This window comes from Musa acuminata, chromosome BXJ2-5 (genome assembly GCF_036884655.1).
Source record: "Musa acuminata AAA Group cultivar baxijiao chromosome BXJ2-5, Cavendish_Baxijiao_AAA, whole genome shotgun sequence".
Lineage (NCBI taxonomy): Eukaryota > Viridiplantae > Streptophyta > Magnoliopsida > Zingiberales > Musaceae > Musa > Musa acuminata.
This window is the reverse complement of record NC_088342.1, coordinates 37,867,992-37,887,880: the sequence shown is the minus strand read 5'-3', so window position 1 is coordinate 37,887,880 and position 19,889 is coordinate 37,867,992. Positions and strand designations below refer to the sequence as shown.

The window sequence follows — 19,889 nt, the reverse complement described above, 5'->3', positions numbered from 1 at the left end:
TGAAAAGTGGATAAATCCACAATCAAGAAGACACCAAATGTGGTTGAGAAGGATTTTTGAGAACACAGTATTTGTAACAATAATCATTCTCAATTTTGTTACAATTCAGCTCAACTATAACTAGTTAAAGTTATTATTAATTAATTTGATTTTGAGGTTCCAAATTTATATTTATAATACCTTTAATATATGTGCAAATGTTAAATGTTATATATATATAATATTATACAGTTTTCCAAGTCCAAATTTAACATCGGCAATTCATTTCATAGTCCAGTCTCTCTAATTGTCGAACAATCAAATATTAAACTCTCGTTCAAATCCTTCTACAACAATATACATATATATTTCTATATATTATATAAATAACAAAAAGAAACCGAAGAAAATGAAGTCAAGAGGGGAGAAAAGAGCAGCTTTACACGGTCAAACATTGGGGACGACGGAGGGAATGCCGGCGGCTAACTTGCCCGTCGTCGAGCCCTCTCCCTCTTCCTTTCTCACCGAGCCCTCTCCCTCCCCTCTCCTTCTCCCCGCCCACGTCGGGACCTTTACAGAGAGCGTCCGCAACAAGACCGACGACCACCGGTCCAGCTTCTCGAGCTGGGCGCTCCACCCACCGCGGCTGCTCCCCTCTGCGCCGCACCCGCCAGAACCATGCCGGGAGCACTCCCCACCGGAGGTCGGGAACGCGACACAGCTCGCAGACCGATCGAGCTTCCTGGCGGCGAAGATCTCCTTCTGTATGTGCTCTGGTAGCCGGAGGGTGTACCGATCGAGGTCCTCCTCTGGCCGGACCACCGAATGCCCGGTCGAGTGAGACCGCGGGAACTTCGGCGGCCGACGCCCGGATCGCGACCTAGCTTCTCGCGTTCGGCTACCGATGCGCGCTAATATCGCCTTTTCCCTCTGCTCCTCCTCCTCCTCCGCCGCCGCCGCGGCCATTCGGTCCACGAGGATTGCGACATGGTCCGGCGGCGGGGCTGTATCGGGTTGGGTGCTCGAGGCCTCGGCGGTGGCAGGCGTCGGTTCGAGGCCGTCGACGGCCGTAGGTTCGGCGAGGTTAGCGCGGCAGACAGGACAGGTGACGTGGGAGGCGAGCCAGGCGCCGATGCAGTCCGTATGAAAGACGTGGCTGCAGCGGGGGAGGAGGCGCAGTTCTTCGTCGTCATCGAATTCGCTTAGACATACCGCGCACTCCAACGATCCTTTGCCGACCTTGAGTCCCTTCACGTCCGCGTACATCAGCGTGGGGAAAGTCTCGAGCACCTCGGGGCTCAGACCCCGCTGTTGAGGCCGCACCGACCGGGCCTCGGCAGCACGGCGCCAGATGGACCCTCCAAAGTCGTCTTGGCCGGTGCAGTTGCGGACGTAAAGGGAGAAGAAGACGAGGACGAAGAAGGTGCTGATGATGACGACGATCACGATGGCTAATGTCGGGTTCAAATTCCCGTAATTGTTATCGTTGCTGCCACCGAAGGTCGGTGATGGCTGGGCGCGGGCGCACCGAGGGGTGAGGAGAAGCAAAGGGAGCAAGTAAAGAAGGGCCAGGATGGGGAGCCCGTCGATCGGACGGCCGGAGCGCTTGGTGTCCATTGACGATCCAGTAAGTTGAGCAAGACGATGGGGTGTTACCGTGTGAGGAGAGCATAAGGCGATCATAAGAAGGCCACGAAGCAGAGCAAGAGAAGAGGCCGAAGAAGCACCGGCGGTCAGGGTATGCTGCCGTTGGAACGCGACTCGAGAGACTTCTCGGTGGAGTTTGTAGTCACAGCCATACATCTCTTGTAACTAGCGGCAACAGATGGCCCTGCCGGGGGACCCACAGGTAAATCGGTCGTTGGAGGGAGCGCGAGGTGGCGTGTTTGACTGGTTTTGGATTTAATCAAGGTGCTTGTTTTTCCAATAGAAGAAGTTAGTGGTTGGATGAGTGTGAAATTGTGGGGTCCATCACATGCACTGTGGTGATGTGGGGAATGTAGGTTTTCTAATGAACTGCAGGCCCGGAGAGGATCCGCGCCATCTGGAACGTTGGTCCGAATTGGAGTTAGGTTAATTAATTTGGTTGGTGTTCTGGTCAAGCTCGTTGACTTTTTGAAACCGAACAAAAAGACCGAGGATTCCGGGGACCACCACGGTTGACTTTTTTGAGGTCAATAGACCATAGCAGAAGCCACGCCAAATTCTAGACGGCTGTACGTGTTGAAAGCCTGAAGGCAAAAGAAGGAGGATGAGAGGGATTGGAAGGAGATAAGATGGAGTCCAGTTCGATGGAAACCTTCCTACAAATCATCTAGAAGCAAGGAAAAACTAGATCAAATTGGAGCAGGGCACGCATCATGTTAAGATTACAAGAACATGAGACTCACGACACCGAATTTTGAGATCATGCATATATACGAGTGGTGCCATCAACATCAAAGGAAATTAGTAGGTAAAGAGAGAAAGCCATGGCTATCGATATGTAAAGGTGTAGTTCTATTCCAGGCATGTAGTTATCGGCTTCCCTGTGTTTGATGATGACAAAACCTTGGGAAGAGAACAAAGGCACTTTATCCGGTCCTCAAACTCCATGTCCACATCGTGGGGGGAAACTTCGTGACTTTGGGAGAGAAAAAAGACCAGCAGTATCTTCTACTCACTTTGATTCAGATGCCGGCTGTCCAAAAAGAAGAAGTTGTTTTTGGATTAATCGTCAGAGGTTTTCACTGGTTAATTGGGTTTAGGGAGGTTAAGGATTGCCTTGCCAAGCATGTCCACGAACAGGGTTTTATGCTTGAAATGAAGACGGGAGACTTTTTGTTTGTCATTATTTTGCAGAATGATGCAGATAACACTAGATTTATTCCCAAAAAAAAGGGTGAGATTTGACCATAAGATCGGAACACGTTATAATGGTCTGATGCAGACAAGTCATTCAGGACTACAATACATAATTCAGCTCAAAATATTAAGAGTCAAACTTATGCGATTCTCTAACCCCTTCTAATCTTTATTTCACTTATGAATATGTTGCTGTGAGATTGTAGGGCACAGGTGTTCCCTTCGTTGGTCGCTGGCCAAAGACTCACTGTTCTAATATCATAATAGAAAGAATAAAAGATAAAAATAATAATTAAATAAATTTTATTAAATAAATAAAATAACTTTAGTTTGAATATATTAACATGTTTCTTCGTTTATTTATAAGGAAGGATTTCCCTCAACAGAATAAACAGAATAGAGAGATTTTCTTATGTAGTGGGAAAATCTTATCTTCTATTAAGTTGAGAAAATCTTATCTTCTTTAAGATAAGAGTCTTATTTCCATTACGGATCGAAATCACTAGAATTCTGATGTCGAAATACTGTTTCAAGGAACTGTTGGATCGGCGATGCTCGATACCAAAGCATTTTATATGGCACAGGCATTCCCCTTTTCAAAGATGCATCGACACTGACTGATGGAGACATGAACAGTACAACTAGAAGATCATGTCAGGGAACCCTGCAGAGATGAATGACCCGAGTATGGGTAGAGATCTGTGGGAAAGTGGCCTGCCTTCATGGCGGATTGGGAAGGTGACCACCATGATCCCTGCTCTTAGCCAGACTCAACTCAAACACATGCAAGTACTCTCACCGTTCTTGCAGCGCTTTAATCTTTTACCATGAAGTCTTCTCCTCTGTGTACATGAATAACAGATGCACACCCACGCGGCGCAATCATGTTTCGTGTTCATCTCCCTTCGTCTTCTTGGATTCACGTGGGCAACCTTGTCCTGTTCCTGTTTTCTTACTGTGGTCTTTAAAGTTCCTCTCTCCTCATGGAAGAAGACTGTCTCTCTCTCTTGCGGTGCTTGTTCCGATTCGTGTTTCCCTCAAGTGGGTGTGGATAGATACTCCCGTAGCAGCACAAAGATGGCACTGCAAGCTGTGGTCTTCCAGCAAGACCTCTTCGGTTGCAACATGAGGGAGATGCACATCAAGGGAGGGGAGATTCGAGGAGTGCTGTCACAATGTGATGTGAGCGGTGCTCAAGGTGGCAGGAATCTGTCGTTGCCGGAGATGGGAACTGATTCAGCCTCGGTCGTCGGCACGGGGACTGCGGCAGGTCGGAGGAAGAGGCGGCGCACGAGGAGTTGCAAGAACCAGGAGGAGGTGGAGAACCAGAGGATGACTCACATTGCAGTGGAGCGCAACCGTCGAAAGCAGATGAATCAGTACCTTGCTGTGCTCCGGTCACTCATCCCGGCTTCCTACCTCCACAGGGTCTGTTCTTGCTCACCTCTCATGTAGTTAACTGCTCTTAATATCTTCTTCTCCTTCAAGTCTGCACTTTCTCTGCATGTGTGGCTGGAATGTGTAGATTACGGCACAGTAGCATGTTGGCAAGTGAGACTGGTGTCATCTGGTCTCTGACGACAGAGGGATCTCACTGTCACCCTGCAGTGATGAACGTTCTCATTCCACACGCCTTTAGATCGCTGTATATGAACAGGATCATGCTGATTTCGACATGAACAGGGTGATCAAGCATCGGTGATCGGAGGCGCCATAAATTTTGTGAAAGAGCTCGAACAACTAGTCCAGTCTCTCGAAGCTCGCAAGAGAATCAAGCAGCGATCCAATTCCGCTCCCTTCGCCAATTTCTTCACCTTCCCTCAGTACTCGACGAGGAACGCCGATGAAGCTTCGGCGGAGCAGCAGTCGCCTGTAGCAGACATAGAGGTGACCATGGTGGAGAGCCATGCCAACCTCAAGGTCCTCGCACAGCGGCGGCCCAAGCAGTTGCTGAAGATGGTGGTGGGACTACACCTCCTCCATCTGACGACGCTTCACCTCAACGTCACCACCATTGATGCAATGGTCCTCTACTCTTTCAGTCTGAAGGTAGGGTGAGCCCGTAGTCGTTTTCACTAGATTCTGTCTCTCTCGGTACCATGACTCACCAACTAATGAGCTCTGTGCTGCTCTTGGGTGTGCTGGGTGGTGCAGGTGGAAGATGAATGCCACTTCACATGTGTCGATGAGATTGCAGCAGAAGTCCACCAAATGGTTGGGAAGATCCAAGAGGAGGCTGCCTCTGACAGTGCTGTGTGTTTGTGTTCTAACCACAACATCATGTAGGATTCTAATCCCTTGTGTTTGTTCATACCTCTGTTTGAGTGCTCAAACAAGAGGCTTGACTATGTCTCATCAAGAGCTTGGTGGAGGCTGCAAAATGTGAGCTTTATCTGTACTCAAAATCCATGGTAAGGACCCTTTTCCAAATGGCCCTGTAGCTGATGTAAGAGTTCACTAAAAGTAAGAGCAAAATGAACAGGAAATGAAAGTGTGTATAGCCCAAGGAGGAAGCAATCTTATCACTTTTATATGAAAGCTACCTTGAACTTTGTGGGGAGTTATTATGTTGTAATTTTGGGATCTCATGAGCCTTGATGTATACAGGCTAGAAAGAACTGAAGAACTGGAAAGGAAAGAAAGCCATAACTTTCTGAGCTCTGGGTGTAGTACAACTTTAGATCTTGAGGACTAAAAGTTGAAAGGCCTTGTGATTTCTCCTGCCATGTGGTTTGGTGAAAGCAGGAACTATGAGGCTGTACTTTGCAGATTCATGTACTGGTCCAGACTCAAGAGTGTCACATATGTTTAGATGATTGTGTTGCAAACCAGCTAATTGATTGATGCAGTAATCAACAGGTTCTACTATTTCTCCATATTATTCTTTCTTATGGAGCAAAGAAGGAATCACTAGAGAGCAGAGTGCCAAATAAACTGAGCATGTTCTATATTGGCAAGTTTCATGGCATGGATTATGGATAAGATAATTTGAGTACTCTACTCATCTAGATGAAGGGTCTAAGACTGAGAATTGACCAAGTTTAAATCATGACAAAGTTAGAACTCGAGAATAAGATTGTAACAACAAAACAAAAACACAGAAACCAATTATTCTTAACTGATGCAGAGATTTAAATGAACTTTTGTCTAGAATTTATCCATGGTGGAAGTAAACCTAAAATTTATCATCAGACTTGCAAAGAAATATTAGGTTGTGGGGCAACATGTTTAGGTAATACCCTAGAACCCGAAAAATAGTGCAGGTGGATAAGAACAGAAAAGAAACCTTGAAACTTCTGATGGGGACTACAATAATCCATGATTACCTTATACCTAATATTGATGTCCAGGTTCCCTCAGTTTTATATTGATTGAGACTTTGACATCTTGCTTCCCGAGAATCCTAATCTTCTGTCAATTGTCCTGGCTTTAGGGTGGCAGCTCAAAAAGGAATCCTTCAGAAGGTGGATCAGACTCCACAGAAAAGGGCCAAACTTCTACTTCAGATAGATCCGTAGGATCAGACCAACCCAATGTTAAGATGTAGGGATGTTCATAAGCTAATTATTTCTTGTTAACATTTGGCAGGGATGCTAAAATTTTCAAGTGGAATTAGATCAGCAAGAACTTTCATAATTTACCAAAATTGAGTTTTTTGGTATCACAAACTTGATTAATTTTCCTGATATGTATTGCATAAGAATTTATGCTAAGAGACTGATTCCTCTTTTGCAAAAGCAACAAAGAGAGTGGCATAACAGTTGTTAAGAAGATGATCATAGATTACAAAGGAACAGAAAAAGTAAGTAAAAAGAGCTAATTTATGAAATTAGACTTCCAACTATCAATACTGAAAAGACTACATCTTCTTCTAGTCATTTGTTGTTGCATTTTCAAGGTTGGAGTTGAGAAGAACATTTTGCTGACCTAATTGCTGAGAGATAATTGCCCCCATGTTGGACCAAAACATGTAGGTTTGTGTACTTGAAACAATAAACCTCTCACTAATATTTTCTTGAACAGTTGATGGAAAACCTACATACAGAACAGAGTTTGATAAATTTTCAACAAACAATATTTATGGTACTGATAAAAATAGAAAGTAAGTGTTAAATTGTCACCATGTTTAGCAAAATATCAATGAGAAGTTTTCATGTGGATGGTCTCAAGTTTAGCGACTAATATCTGTCAATGCAGAGCATTATCTGAAACTAATTATCCTTTAAATTAGGAGATATGCGACTCTAGTGCTGAACCAAGAGAATTTTTTTCTACTTCAGCTTTTACTCCAATATAACTAGTGGGAGAAAAGAAAAAGTAAAACAAAGAACCTTTGTAGATAAAGAAAATGCTGGAACATGAAACACAAATATATCTGATGCTTCAATCGAAAGATCTAAAGGAATGTAGAACTTGACCTTCTCTAACATTCCCTGCAAGTAGTCAGAGTGATTCACACAGAGGTAACAGAGAAAGACAACCATCAACTAATGAAGCCAAGAGAAGGAGAATTAGAAATATGTTTAACCAAATATATCAACTTGTCCCATCAATTCTGAATATAACCATACAACAAGATATAAAGTAAAGCATGACAGAAGATGGAACAGAGAATTATTTGGCACCTAAACCGAAGCAGGCAATTAGAAGAATGTATCAAACCAAAAGTCTATTACTAATCGAGCTAGCAATCGGCGATAGTCGATGCCAAGTATGTAGCTTTCATCATCTAAGAGGAAAACTATTTGCTTGTCGGCTCAGCTTCATCTTCTTCAGATGAGAATCTAGAAATTTGGGGCTTCTTCGATCTATATGATCATGTAGGGACACAAGCGTTGATGTTGGTGCAGCTGCAAGTCCTGGTTCTAGAATTCCATTGTCTAAGCATCGAAGCTTGGAAAGAAATGTTGAAACTTTGTATCTTCTTCGCTTTCCTTTTTTGCAACCATTCTCCTGTAGGGTTTGTGATTCTGAACATTGCCATTGGGGGACTTCTCTATGGCGCTTACCGTCTGCAGTCACCATTGTGTTGAGTTGTCAACCATTCATCGGTTACACTGTATCTGTTTGGTGTAGCAGGTGATCATTCATCCCCCATGTACTTCTTACGTGACAGGGTGTGGATCAGGTGTTACATCTATCCGAAAATAGAAGCTTAAAAGTCCACTAATACTATCCACGTGCAACAGATCAACGGTGAAGAGTTTAATCATAGGATGAACCACCAACGTGTGATCCGAATGTAACAACACGTCGCCATGGGACGCAAGGATGCGGTGACCGGATACCACCGTGTGTGGTTTATACGGCCATTTCCTTGCTTACCTTTCTCGTCCCTTTTCCGTATCGGACACCTCGCTCCCTCTCTTGCGCATGGAGAGCTCCGCCCTCCCTCGCCCCGTCACCTTCCCCTTACCTGCCCGCCCCACCGCCCTCCTCCGCCACCGCCAACTCTCTGCCTCCCGCCTCCTTCCATTTCACTCCTCCCCTATCTCTTACCCCCGCCGCGCACTCTCCCATCTCCCCCTCCCCCTGGCCCCGTGCCGCGTCAAACCCTCCCTTCAACTCGTCCGCGCCTCCTCCTCGCCTTCGATCGCCGCTTCAAACCCGGAATCCACTCCGGCGCCGTCGCCGCAGCCGGCCCAGGGGGCGAAGCCGGTGCCCCTCGCGATCTCCCTCGCCGTCGGCCTCGCCGTTCGGTTCGTCGTCCCGCGACCCGTCGAGGTAACGCCGCAGGCGTGGCAGCTCCTCGCCATCTTCCTCTCCACCATCGCTGGCCTGGTGCTGAGCCCTCTGCCGGTGGGCGCCTGGGCCTTCATTGGCCTCACTGCCTCGGTTATCACCAAGACTCTGACCTTTTCGGCGGCCTTCGGGGCATTCACGAATGAGGTTATCTGGTTGATCGTGATCTCGTTCTTCTTCGCTAGGGGGTTCGTCAAGACCGGGCTTGGGGATCGGATCGCCACGTACTTCGTGAAATGGCTTGGTAAGAGCACATTGGGGCTGTCGTATGGGCTTACGGTCAGCGAGGCTTTTATCGCCCCTGCAATGCCGAGCACCACAGCAAGAGCCGGTGGAGTGTTCTTGCCTATCATCAAGTCCTTGTCCCTCTCGTCCGGGAGTAAGCCCGGGGATCGTTCGGCCGGGAAGCTGGGTTCTTATCTAGTCATGTCTCAGTTCCAGGTCAGGGCCTCTTCTTGTTTGCTGGGTGTTACCTCGTTCGCACTTCTCCTCTTTGCTCTTTGTTGGAATATATGCATGAAACAGTTGTTTTTCAAGAAAACTATACCTGTTGTCAATTAACTGTAAATGACACCCTGTTAGATACTGAAGCAACCTTTTTTTTATTTTTCTTGTTCTTGCTTCCTTTCATAAGAGGAATTTATCAACCTACGGAGTTTATCATTCTTATGCATAAAATGGCTATTAAATATTTTTTTTTCTGAAAATCCTAGTCACACCGTAAGGACCAATGTCATGCACACCAAAATTTATTTTATGATGACATCATGTCTACTGCCTTCTATCTGTTGTAAGCTCCGACTTAGATATCACTGCTGCCTTGACATGGTGTTCCTAGAGCTCACTTGATTGGCATGAAGGAATGATGCTTTTGTCAGTGGCATATGACTTCAATTGCAGGATGGCAACACAAGTGTCTCCAATTTCCCCAAGAAAGTGTCTACTGATGCCATCTCACTTTTTTATCTTCACCATCATGTTGAATAGATATCTAAGTGTAAGCTCATTGCCCGTGGCACATGTATTGATAGATGAACAATATGATATTCTTTCAGGTTGGTGTTGATCGTCTTAAACTTTGTTAGATACCAAATTATTAAGAATTAAACTCCCTAATCCATGCTTCTCTGGTTTCAGAAAGAAAACTAGGCTTCCAAGAGATCAATTGAACTAAAGAGATAACCTAATTATTGGAATGATAAGAAAAGCAGACAATGTTCTTTAGTAGAAGAGGATTACATGTGGTTTGTTGGCCTGGCCCTTGGACAAAGTCCAAATTGGACAGATATGCTGCTGTCCGGCTTAGGAAATATTTGATAACTGTCAACTGATTGTGAAGTCATGAAACAAGAATCTTAAGCTTGCATCTGCTTATCATATTGGATGGTTCAGTCTCATGCTAACTCAGTTTGATTGGTTGGGCTGTTGCTCTGGGCAGAAACTGGGAAGGAAAAGGTGGCTTGGCTCGCATATTGCGAGCACAATTGTGGACAATGATGGCCGTTGTGGGTGCATGCCACATGGGAGAGTTTCTGTACAACAAATGGTCTCTAATGCTGGTTTCCTCCCACTCTACCTGAGATGATGAAGTTGGTAAGGGGTTTGGAAACCATATCCTCTGTGGGATCTTCTTTTGGGTTTGAAACAAGTTTTTGGTTTTTCTTTTGGGTTTTACGTGTGATCTTTATATGACAGGGATGTTCATTGGATGCCCCAACCATGACATATTCATGTTAGTTAACTGGAAATTCATGGTGATGATATTAAGTGTTCTTATGTTCCTTGTCAGAAATCAATAGATGGACATGTCAAATAGTTTCAAGGGTCACGAATAGTGACCTTTATAGCATGAGAAGAAACTTAAAGGTAACAATGTGGTGACAATGTTCTACATCATATTTTTTAAAATTCAAGAACTGGTAAAATAGCAGTTGCTTTCTATCTTTTCTTTATTGAGTTCATTATTTATCATCATATGCTTTATTGCTCTTGAGGTTGTTGATTTTCATATATCCCTTGACCTCAATGGTATTCTTAACATGAAATGCTTATTTAACTTTTGATGGTCATCAGATAGCTGTCATAGTAAGTCCACAGGCATTTATTGCCAGCTAGTTTATATCATGCAAGTCTGTCTAAATTATCTGTACCAGAAAATAATGAGATTCCTTAGATAATCTTTAATATCGAAGATATTGTCCAATAAAACTTTTCAGGCATCTGTTACTTTCAGTTGATTGGATTTTCTACTATACAGTTGATAGGCTAAAATTTCTGCATATATTTACACAACTTACGAAATTCATACTTAACTTACTATGCTTGATTAGGGTTCTCTTTTGTCAACTTCAGGATGTTTTCTTTTTTTTGTATGAGTCACTTTCTTTTTAGTTGCATATTGTCATGTAACCTGTTAATTGTGCTTATCTTAGCTTCAATATATTTTCTCACTCTTATCTTGTTCTACTTCCCAATACCATAAACAAGCTGCAAATAATCAACTCACTTGTTTGACTCCTATGATCCATCAGAGTTTTTTTTTGGTGCATGACAGGCAGCTTGTAACTCTAGTGCGCTCTTTCTAACTGCTGCGGCACAAAATCTATTATGCCTAAAACTGGCTGAGGAACTTGGTGTTAAGATCTCAAGTCCATGGGTATCATGGTTTAAGGCTGCAAGTTTACCAGCTATTGTTTCACTTCTGGCTACTCCATATATCCTATATAAACTGTTTCCTCCTGAAGTGAAGGACACACCAGATGCACCAGCTTTGGCTACAAAAAAACTGGAACAAATGGGACCTATCACAACAAATGAATGGGTGATGGTTGGTACCATGGTTCTTGCAGTTTCATTGTGGGTCTTTGGGTAAGTAATTTATATCTGTGCTAATTATGAAATTTTCATATCTCACTGCAAGTACTCTCCGCTGGTACGAGGTGTTTTTGGCATTTTTAGGCATAATACATAAAGTTTGAATTTTTGTGCATAGTTGTTATCCGATTACAACTAGGATTTCTTCATGTGACACTTTAAAATGGTAACATAAATCATCCCTTATAGCTAGGATGAGTTTTTTTTCCTTTTCTTTTTGAGGAAAAAAATCCTTTTCATTCACTACTAAAAATCAACTACATTCTATGTAAAGAGGACTATTGATGTTTGGCCTCCAAAAAGAGAGAAACCCATTCATTCTCCCAAAATTGGCTTAGTTCATGAGCCAAGCATTTAGGTTCCCTAGGTATGTAGTTGACTTGTGAAACATGTAGGCTACTAAACAAAAACTTCATATCAGAGCTTGTTAAATTAGAGATCCAAGTCTTCCTTGCATCTTAATGATTTCATTATGCTGGTGCTACTGGAACATGCAGGCAAACAGTTTCTATGAACGCTCAGATTCTGCAATGATGAAACAGTATATACAAAGGAAAAATAAGCTAATAATGCTGCTAGAATGACAGACACTGGAAAGGAAGATCAAGGAGACATAACTGATATTTCAAAGAGAAGAGGGAGAAGGGCAGATAGAAGCACTATAGTAGGATGTTATTATTTCTCTACTAGAAAGCCCTTTTCTCCTTGGCTAACTACCACATTCCACAAGGCTTGAATTTCTGTTGGCAATCTATCAGAAGAGCATGGTTCAGTTATTTTGATTGCCTAAATCACCATTCAACTGAAAAGAATAACTTTTTACAGTGCTAACTGACTTCCTACCACTAACTACAGCATAGTGTTTTCAAATTGACTTAATAAGCTAATCCAAGAATGACCTGATTGACCTTTATGTGTAAACCTAAATAACTCAAATTTAATATAACATCATGTCTAACACAATACAGGCTTTCTGTGTTACCAAGAGGGCTGGCTAGCTGTTTATGGAACATTTTTGTAACACATCCTGACTAAATGGTAAAATAGCAAACTTGTTTTTCTCAAAATATATCCTATGAGATCTTCCACGAGCAAAACATCTAAAGTTATAATGTTTTTCTATATTTCAAGTCTTGAATAGTTCTTATTATGCTGTGATCAGTTTTTTTAAAAATAAAAACGTGTAGATATATGCATAAATGACACATATAACCTCACATGGATTACCTGTATACATATTTATATCGTGAGATTATAAAATGTATTGATGTAAGATAAATGAATAGTAGAAAATGTTGAGGGTTGTTAAAGGAAATAGAAGAACAGAAAACTCTGATAATTTTTCATTCAAGATCATTGCCTTTAGTTCACGTTACTTTAAAGATGCCTTAGCGGATCTTTATGTTGGTGAGTCTAGTAAAATACTGTAGCTTTTGTATTTATTTTCAGCAATTAGTCATTGATTTTTTATCACTTTGTTGCATTATTCTATCATGAAATTCATTTTGTATGAGCAAATTGTTTTGTGCAGAGATGCCCTTGGAATACCCAGTGTTGTTGCAGCAATGCTTGGACTATCCATCCTTCTACTTTTGGGTGTTTTGAATTGGGATGATTGCCTAAGTGAAAAGTCTGCATGGGATACCTTGGCTTGGTTTGCTGTTCTAGTTGGAATGGCAAGTCAATTGACAAATTTGGGGATTGTGACATGGATGTCAAATTGTGTGGCCAAGTTTCTTCAGTCTTTTTCCTTTAGCTGGCCTGCAGCTCTCAGTGTTCTTCAAGCATCCTATTTCCTCATCCATTACTTATTTGCAAGTCAGACTGCTCATGTAGGAGCCCTGTACTCGGCATTCCTTGCCATGCATTTGGCAGCTGGTGTTCCCGGTGCATTAGCAGCTCTTGCTTTGGCATACAATACAAATCTTTTTGGTTCATTGACACATTATAGTAGTGGTCAGGCTGCTGTATACTATGGAGGTATTTTCTTCTTCGGTCTGTCGTATCTAGTTTTTTAATCATATTGTTTTTTGTATGTCCAAATAAATGTTAAAATCTATAGCTGAAATAAAATTGCTTAAGAAAGAACTATTTAGAAAAAAGACATCAGAGTAACATTCTGTATTGAAATACCACAAAAGTGAATTAACATGTGAAAGATTCAATTGCTAGATCTTGTCTCGATGAAGATTGAAGAATTGTAAGCTCTGACTTGGTGGCTCAGATGGACTATTATAGTTCTTTCCCTTGGACTTAATTTGAGTCTCCTTATATTGCTGTTCTATGCTGTCTCGTTATGTGGTCATGTACGTATGAAAGATAATCTCCATGTGTTGTTTAAATGAGTGCTCTTTTCTTTTTTCTGCAGCGGGATACGTCGAGCTTCCTGATGTATTCAGGCTGGGTTTCATAGTGGCTGCGGTCAATGCCTTGATCTGGGGAGTCGTTGGTACTTTCTGGTGGAAATTGTTGGGACTTTACTGAATATGGTAGTGGTCCATCACAAAGAAAAGGATTCCTGCTTCACCAATGATGCTCATCCTCCACTACATAAATAATTCTGGAGAAACTCTATCTGCTCTTTCCTTTCGGTCTTTGTGGTCCAAAGCTTTGATTGTTAGAAGGATCCAGTCATTCAATTCACTATCAGGTAACCTAATGTTCTTTCCAATCTCTATATGAATGATTTTTCTTGTTAATGTCAGTGTTTATGATGGAACATGCATTTGCAGAAACTCAATTGATTTCTGAAAGATCAGATGAGGAGAGCATTTCTTTTTTGCTTCAAATGTTGGTAATATGAAATTGGCCCTTCTCATTTAATTTCATACTGTTCTATATACTTGGATATATCATAAACTTTGCCTTTCTCTTGCCTCGATTGGCCTTACAGAACCTTTTATGGTGAAAATTTATTACCTTAGATGTCATGCCATGATTCTAACATTTCAAGCCCTCTTTTACACAACACTATAGCTTGTTCAGGTAGTAGTTGGACTTTATAATAGAAACTTTTGTAATGTCTACATGTTACCAAAAGATATAATGTACTAGTACTTGTTCTCTATTCATAAACTAAATCATGGGCTTTGAAGAACCAAATTGTGGTCAGTTAACTAATGGTTTTGTTATCAAATTCATGGGAATCAAGATAAAGTCTACATCACAGGGCTAGATTATGGGTAATGGATAGGGATCTCTGTGGAGTTTGATCATCCAATAGGTGCAACCCGCATTTGGTGTGCAAGTTTTTAACTATTATTGATACATTGTCATGGCATAAAAACTCAACGAAAAGGCAATATCGAAATTAGTTTAAATCATCGAGTAGAATAACTGTTGAACATATCAGAGTGATTCCAACTCAGTAAAGTGTTCATTCACGTTGCAACCCCATGTGTATCAGTTCAATTTTCAATTGAAATACTAACTTTTCAGTTCACTTGGATTAGGATAACCTTTTCTGGGATGATGAACTTGTGGGTGTGCAATCGTGCTAGTTAATCCAATAAAATGAAACTGATGCAATTTGTTTCAGATTATTTTTTATGTAATTGGTTTGGTATGAAAAAATTTTTTTTTGAATGAAATGTCATTTATTTCACTTGCGAAGTATACGGATTGAGTTGAATAGAACACTATACCGTAAATAGTGCCAAGAACAGCAATTTTTAAATTCAATAAAAATCAAAAGTTAAACCAAATTTTTTTAATTTAATTTTGTTCTTGTTGTGTTTTGTTCTTTTTTTTATGTGTTTTAGACGTTACGTTCATATTTTATTTGGCTGATTGAATGGGAAAATCCTCTCAAAAAAAAATCAGCTACTTAGACGCTGGTGCTTTTTAATGCCATGTTATAGTTGGATTCGGTCTATAGTTCATTAAAACAAAACAGGATTAATCGCTCGTTACGATCCGTTATGCTGAATCTTGTTTATCTCTCATTGCATAATGTGTTTACTTTTCTCAACGTCTTGTCCGTAAAGTAAAATTTTCGAAGCAGCGATACACAGTGTCAGCCGACTGAGTCAGGACTGAAGTATGATGATACCTGTAAGGATCAGGAAGGCTTGCTTTCAAACCGTGCTTGTAAAACTCGAATCGGATGGATTTGATTTGGTTCGCAAATAAGATCGTATGAGTTAAAAAAAAAAAAAAAATCTTATTTTTAGTTATAATATTTGAAATTTTATATTTTAAAAATAAAAATATAGTTATATTTGTCGTTGCTGCAGACTCGATCCTCGGTATTCCAAACAAGATGTTCTGGACGACCTCGGGTCATTCACATTTGAATTTTTAGGATATGCCTTCTTCCGGGTATTAACTCCTTAATCAACTTTTCTATTATATTACACTAATTATTATTAATTAATTTGTAAATTATATATATACATACTATTGAATTTACTATTCGATCCGCTGATTCAACTAATTACCTCGTGATCTGATGATGTTTTGCTTCTGAATTAATCCCAAACACGAGGACAATGTTGGCCATCTTGGGGGACCAAATTGCATCTCCCTCCCATCAGCCGCATTTGCTCAACAGGATGTTGAAATTGCTTTAACAGCCAAACGTAGTTAGTTGATTGATAAAAGAACAGAATTATTTGGCTTTGGAGAACATGCTGAGATTTGGTACATCTATCGTATCAAGGGGTTATGCTTGAGAATGATGGGTCACGAGACCAGCAGGGACACGTAACACGTGAGGGGGGCAGCACACGAGCGAAAAGGTCGCTGTGGGGATCCATTTCCAACGAAGATGAGAGAGCGTATGAGTGGGCGTGGGCGCACGTGCACGACTTTTGAGGCGAGCGCAGCTTCCGCGCTCGTGCGAGGGCCTTTCGCCGGCCTTGGCGCCCACGCAACCTGCCGATTCCTCGGCAAAAGATCGCGAGGTCGAGGTGAAGGTGAAGCCCCGTCCGTCTCCGTCCACGTCTGCCCATTTAAGATACGCACCCCTTTTCGGCCATTTGAATGTACCCAAGAAACACCTTGGAAACAAGTGGGCCCCGTTGTAGGCCCTCAATAACGATCGGATAGTTAGTTCAACGGGTAACTAGGTTTGACGTATCGGTAGGTTTCAGCAATCGTGCTGTCGCGATTCACGTGGAGTAACGAAGAATGTGTGGGGGAAAAGCAAGTGACTTTTCCAATTACAGGACGGCGACCACAAAAGCAATTGAGAATCTCCAACTCTGAACATCGATTATATATATATATATATATATATATATTCTTTTTTCCTCGAAATTGATTGTTCCTCGCTCATCTATAAATTCACAAAATTCCCCCTCTTTTTTTTTTTTTTTTAATTTTATTCTTTTCTTTTGAAGAGGGATGGATTACCTTTTAGTCATTCTGCATCTTAATCTGTACTAAACTTGGTTTAGTGAAAGCCTACAAACAGATAATGATAGCTTGGCCATTTATTAAAAAAAAAGGGTCATCATATTTACGAAATTTAAAGGACAATGAAGGACGTGTACGAAATCACAACAAATCTCATTTTGGATTGCGTGAACGACGGTGTGAATCAAGACAACTCACGTGGATTGACTACTGGCACTACAAAGTTGGTCGAGTGTACAAACAATCAATCTGAATTGATAAGATAATTAATCATATTTTAATATTTTATTTTATTTCATTTCATTTCATTTCATTTTTATCAAGAAAATAAATGATTTAAACTCAGAATTTTTACCTCTGAACAGTAGTGTCTTTTGTGGATACACTGCCGAATAATAATATCTTGTGAGTGAGTTATAGGAAAGAGACTGACTTGCTGATTCACTGCCATTTGAATCCTTCAGAAGAGATTTGACTGAGTCACTGCCACAGAAAAATTATTTCGAATATTCCAAGTAAGAAAAGGTTTACTGATTCATCGCGCTAAGTACTGTTTTGAAGCTTTCAGCAAAGAGAAATCTGACCGATTAAAAGTTTATGTTTGGGGAGTTTTGGGGAAAAGAGGACTTCACCGATTCAATTAGTGCTGAGTAGATACAGACTTGTCTTGCCAATCCACCTGACGAGTTTTTGGCGATCAATACGCGCTGCTCACCGACTTGGAATTCCTGCGGTGTGCTGTCGCAGCCACAGCCACAGCCACAGCCAAACCAAACACACCGCATGGGAAGTCATCAATATGAAGTATCCGAGAAGCTCTCCCCCTTCCCACCTATATATCTCCCCCCGACCCCATGCAATGCAATGGTGTCGTTGAGCTCCAGAGAAGGGAAGAGGGGTGATGGGGAAGCCTGCGACGAGCGGCGGCGGCGGCCGGTGCAAGCGTCACCCGAAGCACCGGCAGGCCATCGGCGTCTGCCCTTTTTGCCTCCGGGAGCGGCTGTTCCACCTCACCCACCACTCCTCCGCCTCTTCCTCCTCCGCTGCACCTGGTCTCTCTTCCTCCTCCGCCTCCTCCTCGCCCTACTCCTCCGACTCCGACCTCTCCTCCACCGCTTCCTCGCCTCCGCGCCACCACTACGTTAAGAGAGCGCGGGTCTCCCTTCTTCTCAGACGCGAAGCAGCAGCACCAGCAGGAAGAGGTCTTGGCGGCGGCTGCGGCGGGCTGGCCAAGAGCCGGTCCATGGTCCTCGTCGCCAGAGGTCGCAAGGAGGAAGGCAAAGAGAAAGAGGAGACAGGTCTCGATCAAGAGAAGGAGAAGCTGAAGAAGAAGAAGAAGAAGAAGGAGAAGTTTTGGTCCAAGTTGTTGAGTGGGTCGAAGACGAGGCAGAAGAAGGAGGGTGGTGGTGCTGCCTTGATGCACTCGCAGACCTTCAAGGAGAAGCCTTCTGCAAAGTGGGTCTTCTTCTCATGAGAAGAACCTTTCTGCCTCCATTATAGTTGGACTCTACTGGTATAAGTTTTGTGTTCCGCAAGTAATATGTACAGATGAAGGGAATTAAAAGAAGAATTGTTTCTGTAGAGCTTATTTTATATTCAATTCTTGGTAGGAAGACAGCAATCCAATTTTGTTTGCTGACTTGCCAATAGACAATAAGATTGGCTTCTTTGAGTACCAAATCAGAATGATAGATTTGGATACAGATAGCTAAGTATTTTTTTTGTTTTTCCTTTATTGTTCTCCATGTGTTCATTTCATCGCTTGTGCTAAATCTATGATTTGATTTAAAATGCAAGTAAAGCAGTAATTGATTTCCTAATTTGTTCTCTCTTTCTCTCTCTTGTGATTTGATATTTTTGACTCATTATTTACCTCACTAATTAAGCCTAATATGTAGTTTTATCCAAACATTATCCCTAACTAGTGAGGAAAAATGAATAAATGGATGGCTTTATGACCAGCCATTAAAAGTTGAATAGAGCTTGTGGTAATAAAGATTCAGATTTTGTCCCCCAGAAAGATAGCTTTTGCCTCTCCCTTTTCTTTGATTGTAGAAATAGTTAGGAAATCAAATTTCTTTTGTAGAAGTTAAATGATAAAATGATTGAGAGAAGGAATAAAAAAAAGTGTTTTTTTTTACTTTAGTCTTTTTTTAAAGAAAACAGTAAAAAAAAAACTTCATTTTTTGTGATACTTTAAAATATTAAAATATTCTTGTGGTACTTTATCTCTCTTAAAGAAACATAGTTACCCCAAGAATATTTTCCTATGTGAATTTTGTACTATACAAGCATATAAATTGATTTAGGTATTTAATGATTGATAATACTAAAATCATACTTATTCCAAAGGTAAATTAACTCATAGATAAGATAGATCTTATGTGGTATCTATCATATAAGGTTGTTATAATACGTGACAAATTGATCCTCTCTTTTGCTCCGACATAAACACTCCGAAAAGATTCCATCAAATCGATTAATGATAGTGAGCCCATCTAACTTATACACTTTCATAACCACCCTTCCACTTCTTAACATGTTTGCTTATGTTAGATGTGATTTAAGATGCTTGAATCAAAGCTAATGATAATTAACTCAACTAACATCATATACTTAAATCATATCCTAAAGCTACCTTCTTGTGGGTAACTTCAATCAGAATGAAACACAGATGAATAGATCAAAAATATATATATTATTTTCTTTTCTAGAAAATTGAAAAGTTAGCTTTGCAATGGAAGAATTTTATTCACTTACAGATTGATCATTCACAACTAAAACTAGCAATAACAAAAGTGTTTAGTGATTTGGAGGAGATTGGCCATAAAACAAAACTGAGATATATATATATATATATATATATATATATATATATATATATATATATATATATATATATATATATATATATATATATATATATATATATATCTCTTAGTAGGTTGTATAAGTATACATAGGTTTTAGGCTGGTGAAACAAGAAGAAATAGATGTAATACAAAGTAAAATCCCTACAAAATGGTATGAGACATTATGATACAATAGACAAGGACTTCACAACTATACATTGTACTGGCTGGTCCCACAGG

The 19,889-nt window shown here is 41.2% G+C and overlaps 4 protein-coding genes across 5 annotated transcripts; 3 read left to right on the top strand and 1 right to left on the bottom strand.

The window, feature by feature from the left end:
• Positions 1 to 286: 286 nt before the first annotated feature.
• LOC135612687 (E3 ubiquitin-protein ligase ATL6-like) lies at positions 287 to 1,803 on the bottom strand. The gene has a single exon (XM_065109267.1). The coding sequence runs from the start codon at positions 1,780 to 1,782 to the stop codon at positions 427 to 429; it is 1,356 nt and encodes a 451-aa protein (XP_064965339.1). The 5' UTR covers positions 1,783 to 1,803; the 3' UTR covers positions 287 to 426.
• A 2,022-nt stretch (positions 1,804 to 3,825) lies between these two features.
• LOC135611782 (transcription factor bHLH94-like) lies at positions 3,826 to 5,374 on the top strand. Its single transcript, XM_065107412.1, has 3 exons — positions 3,826 to 4,251; positions 4,507 to 4,872; positions 4,978 to 5,374. Exons 1-3 carry the CDS (start codon positions 3,901 to 3,903, stop codon positions 5,107 to 5,109), a joined length of 849 nt encoding a protein of 282 aa, XP_064963484.1. The 5' UTR covers positions 3,826 to 3,900; the 3' UTR covers positions 5,110 to 5,374.
• Positions 5,375 to 8,177: 2,803 nt separating this feature from the next.
• LOC103985297 (dicarboxylate transporter 2.1, chloroplastic) lies at positions 8,178 to 14,369 on the top strand. 2 transcript variants are annotated; one of them, XR_671713.3, is made up of 5 exons: positions 8,179 to 9,006; positions 11,120 to 11,433; positions 12,971 to 13,419; positions 13,808 to 14,089; positions 14,172 to 14,369. XR_671713.3 is itself a non-coding variant. In XM_009402951.3 (4 exons), the coding sequence occupies exons 1-4, from the start codon at positions 8,197 to 8,199 to the stop codon at positions 13,921 to 13,923; spliced, it is 1,689 nt and encodes a 562-aa protein (XP_009401226.2). In that variant the 5' UTR covers positions 8,178 to 8,196; the 3' UTR covers positions 13,924 to 14,369. The 2 variants fall into 2 exon arrangements, 1 of the variants encoding a protein (XP_009401226.2); XM_009402951.3 differs by having other exon boundaries at positions 8,178 to 9,006; positions 13,808 to 14,369.
• A 3,280-nt stretch (positions 14,370 to 17,649) lies between these two features.
• On the top strand, positions 17,650 to 18,532 carry LOC135612686 (uncharacterized). Its single transcript, XM_065109266.1, has one exon. It carries the CDS (start codon positions 17,699 to 17,701, stop codon positions 18,269 to 18,271), a length of 573 nt encoding a protein of 190 aa, XP_064965338.1. The 5' UTR covers positions 17,650 to 17,698; the 3' UTR covers positions 18,272 to 18,532.
• Positions 18,533 to 19,889: the final 1,357 nt, after the last annotated feature.

Excerpts from the sequence above, each read along its gene's own strand:
- LOC135612687 (XM_065109267.1), bottom strand. The coding sequence starts at position 1,782 with ATGTATGGCTGTGACTACAAACTCCACCGAGAAGTCTCTCGAGTCGCG.
- LOC135611782 (XM_065107412.1), top strand. The coding sequence starts at position 3,901 with ATGGCACTGCAAGCTGTGGTCTTCCAGCAAGACCTCTTCGGTTGCAAC. Across the intron at positions 4,252-4,506 it reads CGGCTTCCTACCTCCACAGG|GGTGATCAAGCATCGGTGAT; the intron begins GTCTGTTCTTGC and ends CGACATGAACAG. Across the intron at positions 4,873-4,977 it reads TCTACTCTTTCAGTCTGAAG|GTGGAAGATGAATGCCACTT; the intron begins GTAGGGTGAGCC and ends TGGGTGGTGCAG.
- LOC103985297 (XM_009402951.3), top strand. The coding sequence starts at position 8,197 with ATGGAGAGCTCCGCCCTCCCTCGCCCCGTCACCTTCCCCTTACCTGCC. Across the intron at positions 9,007-11,119 it reads TAGTCATGTCTCAGTTCCAG|GCAGCTTGTAACTCTAGTGC; the intron begins GTCAGGGCCTCT and ends GGTGCATGACAG. Across the intron at positions 13,420-13,807 it reads GGCTGCTGTATACTATGGAG|CGGGATACGTCGAGCTTCCT; the intron begins GTATTTTCTTCT and ends TTTTTTCTGCAG.
- LOC135612686 (XM_065109266.1), top strand. The coding sequence starts at position 17,699 with ATGGGGAAGCCTGCGACGAGCGGCGGCGGCGGCCGGTGCAAGCGTCAC.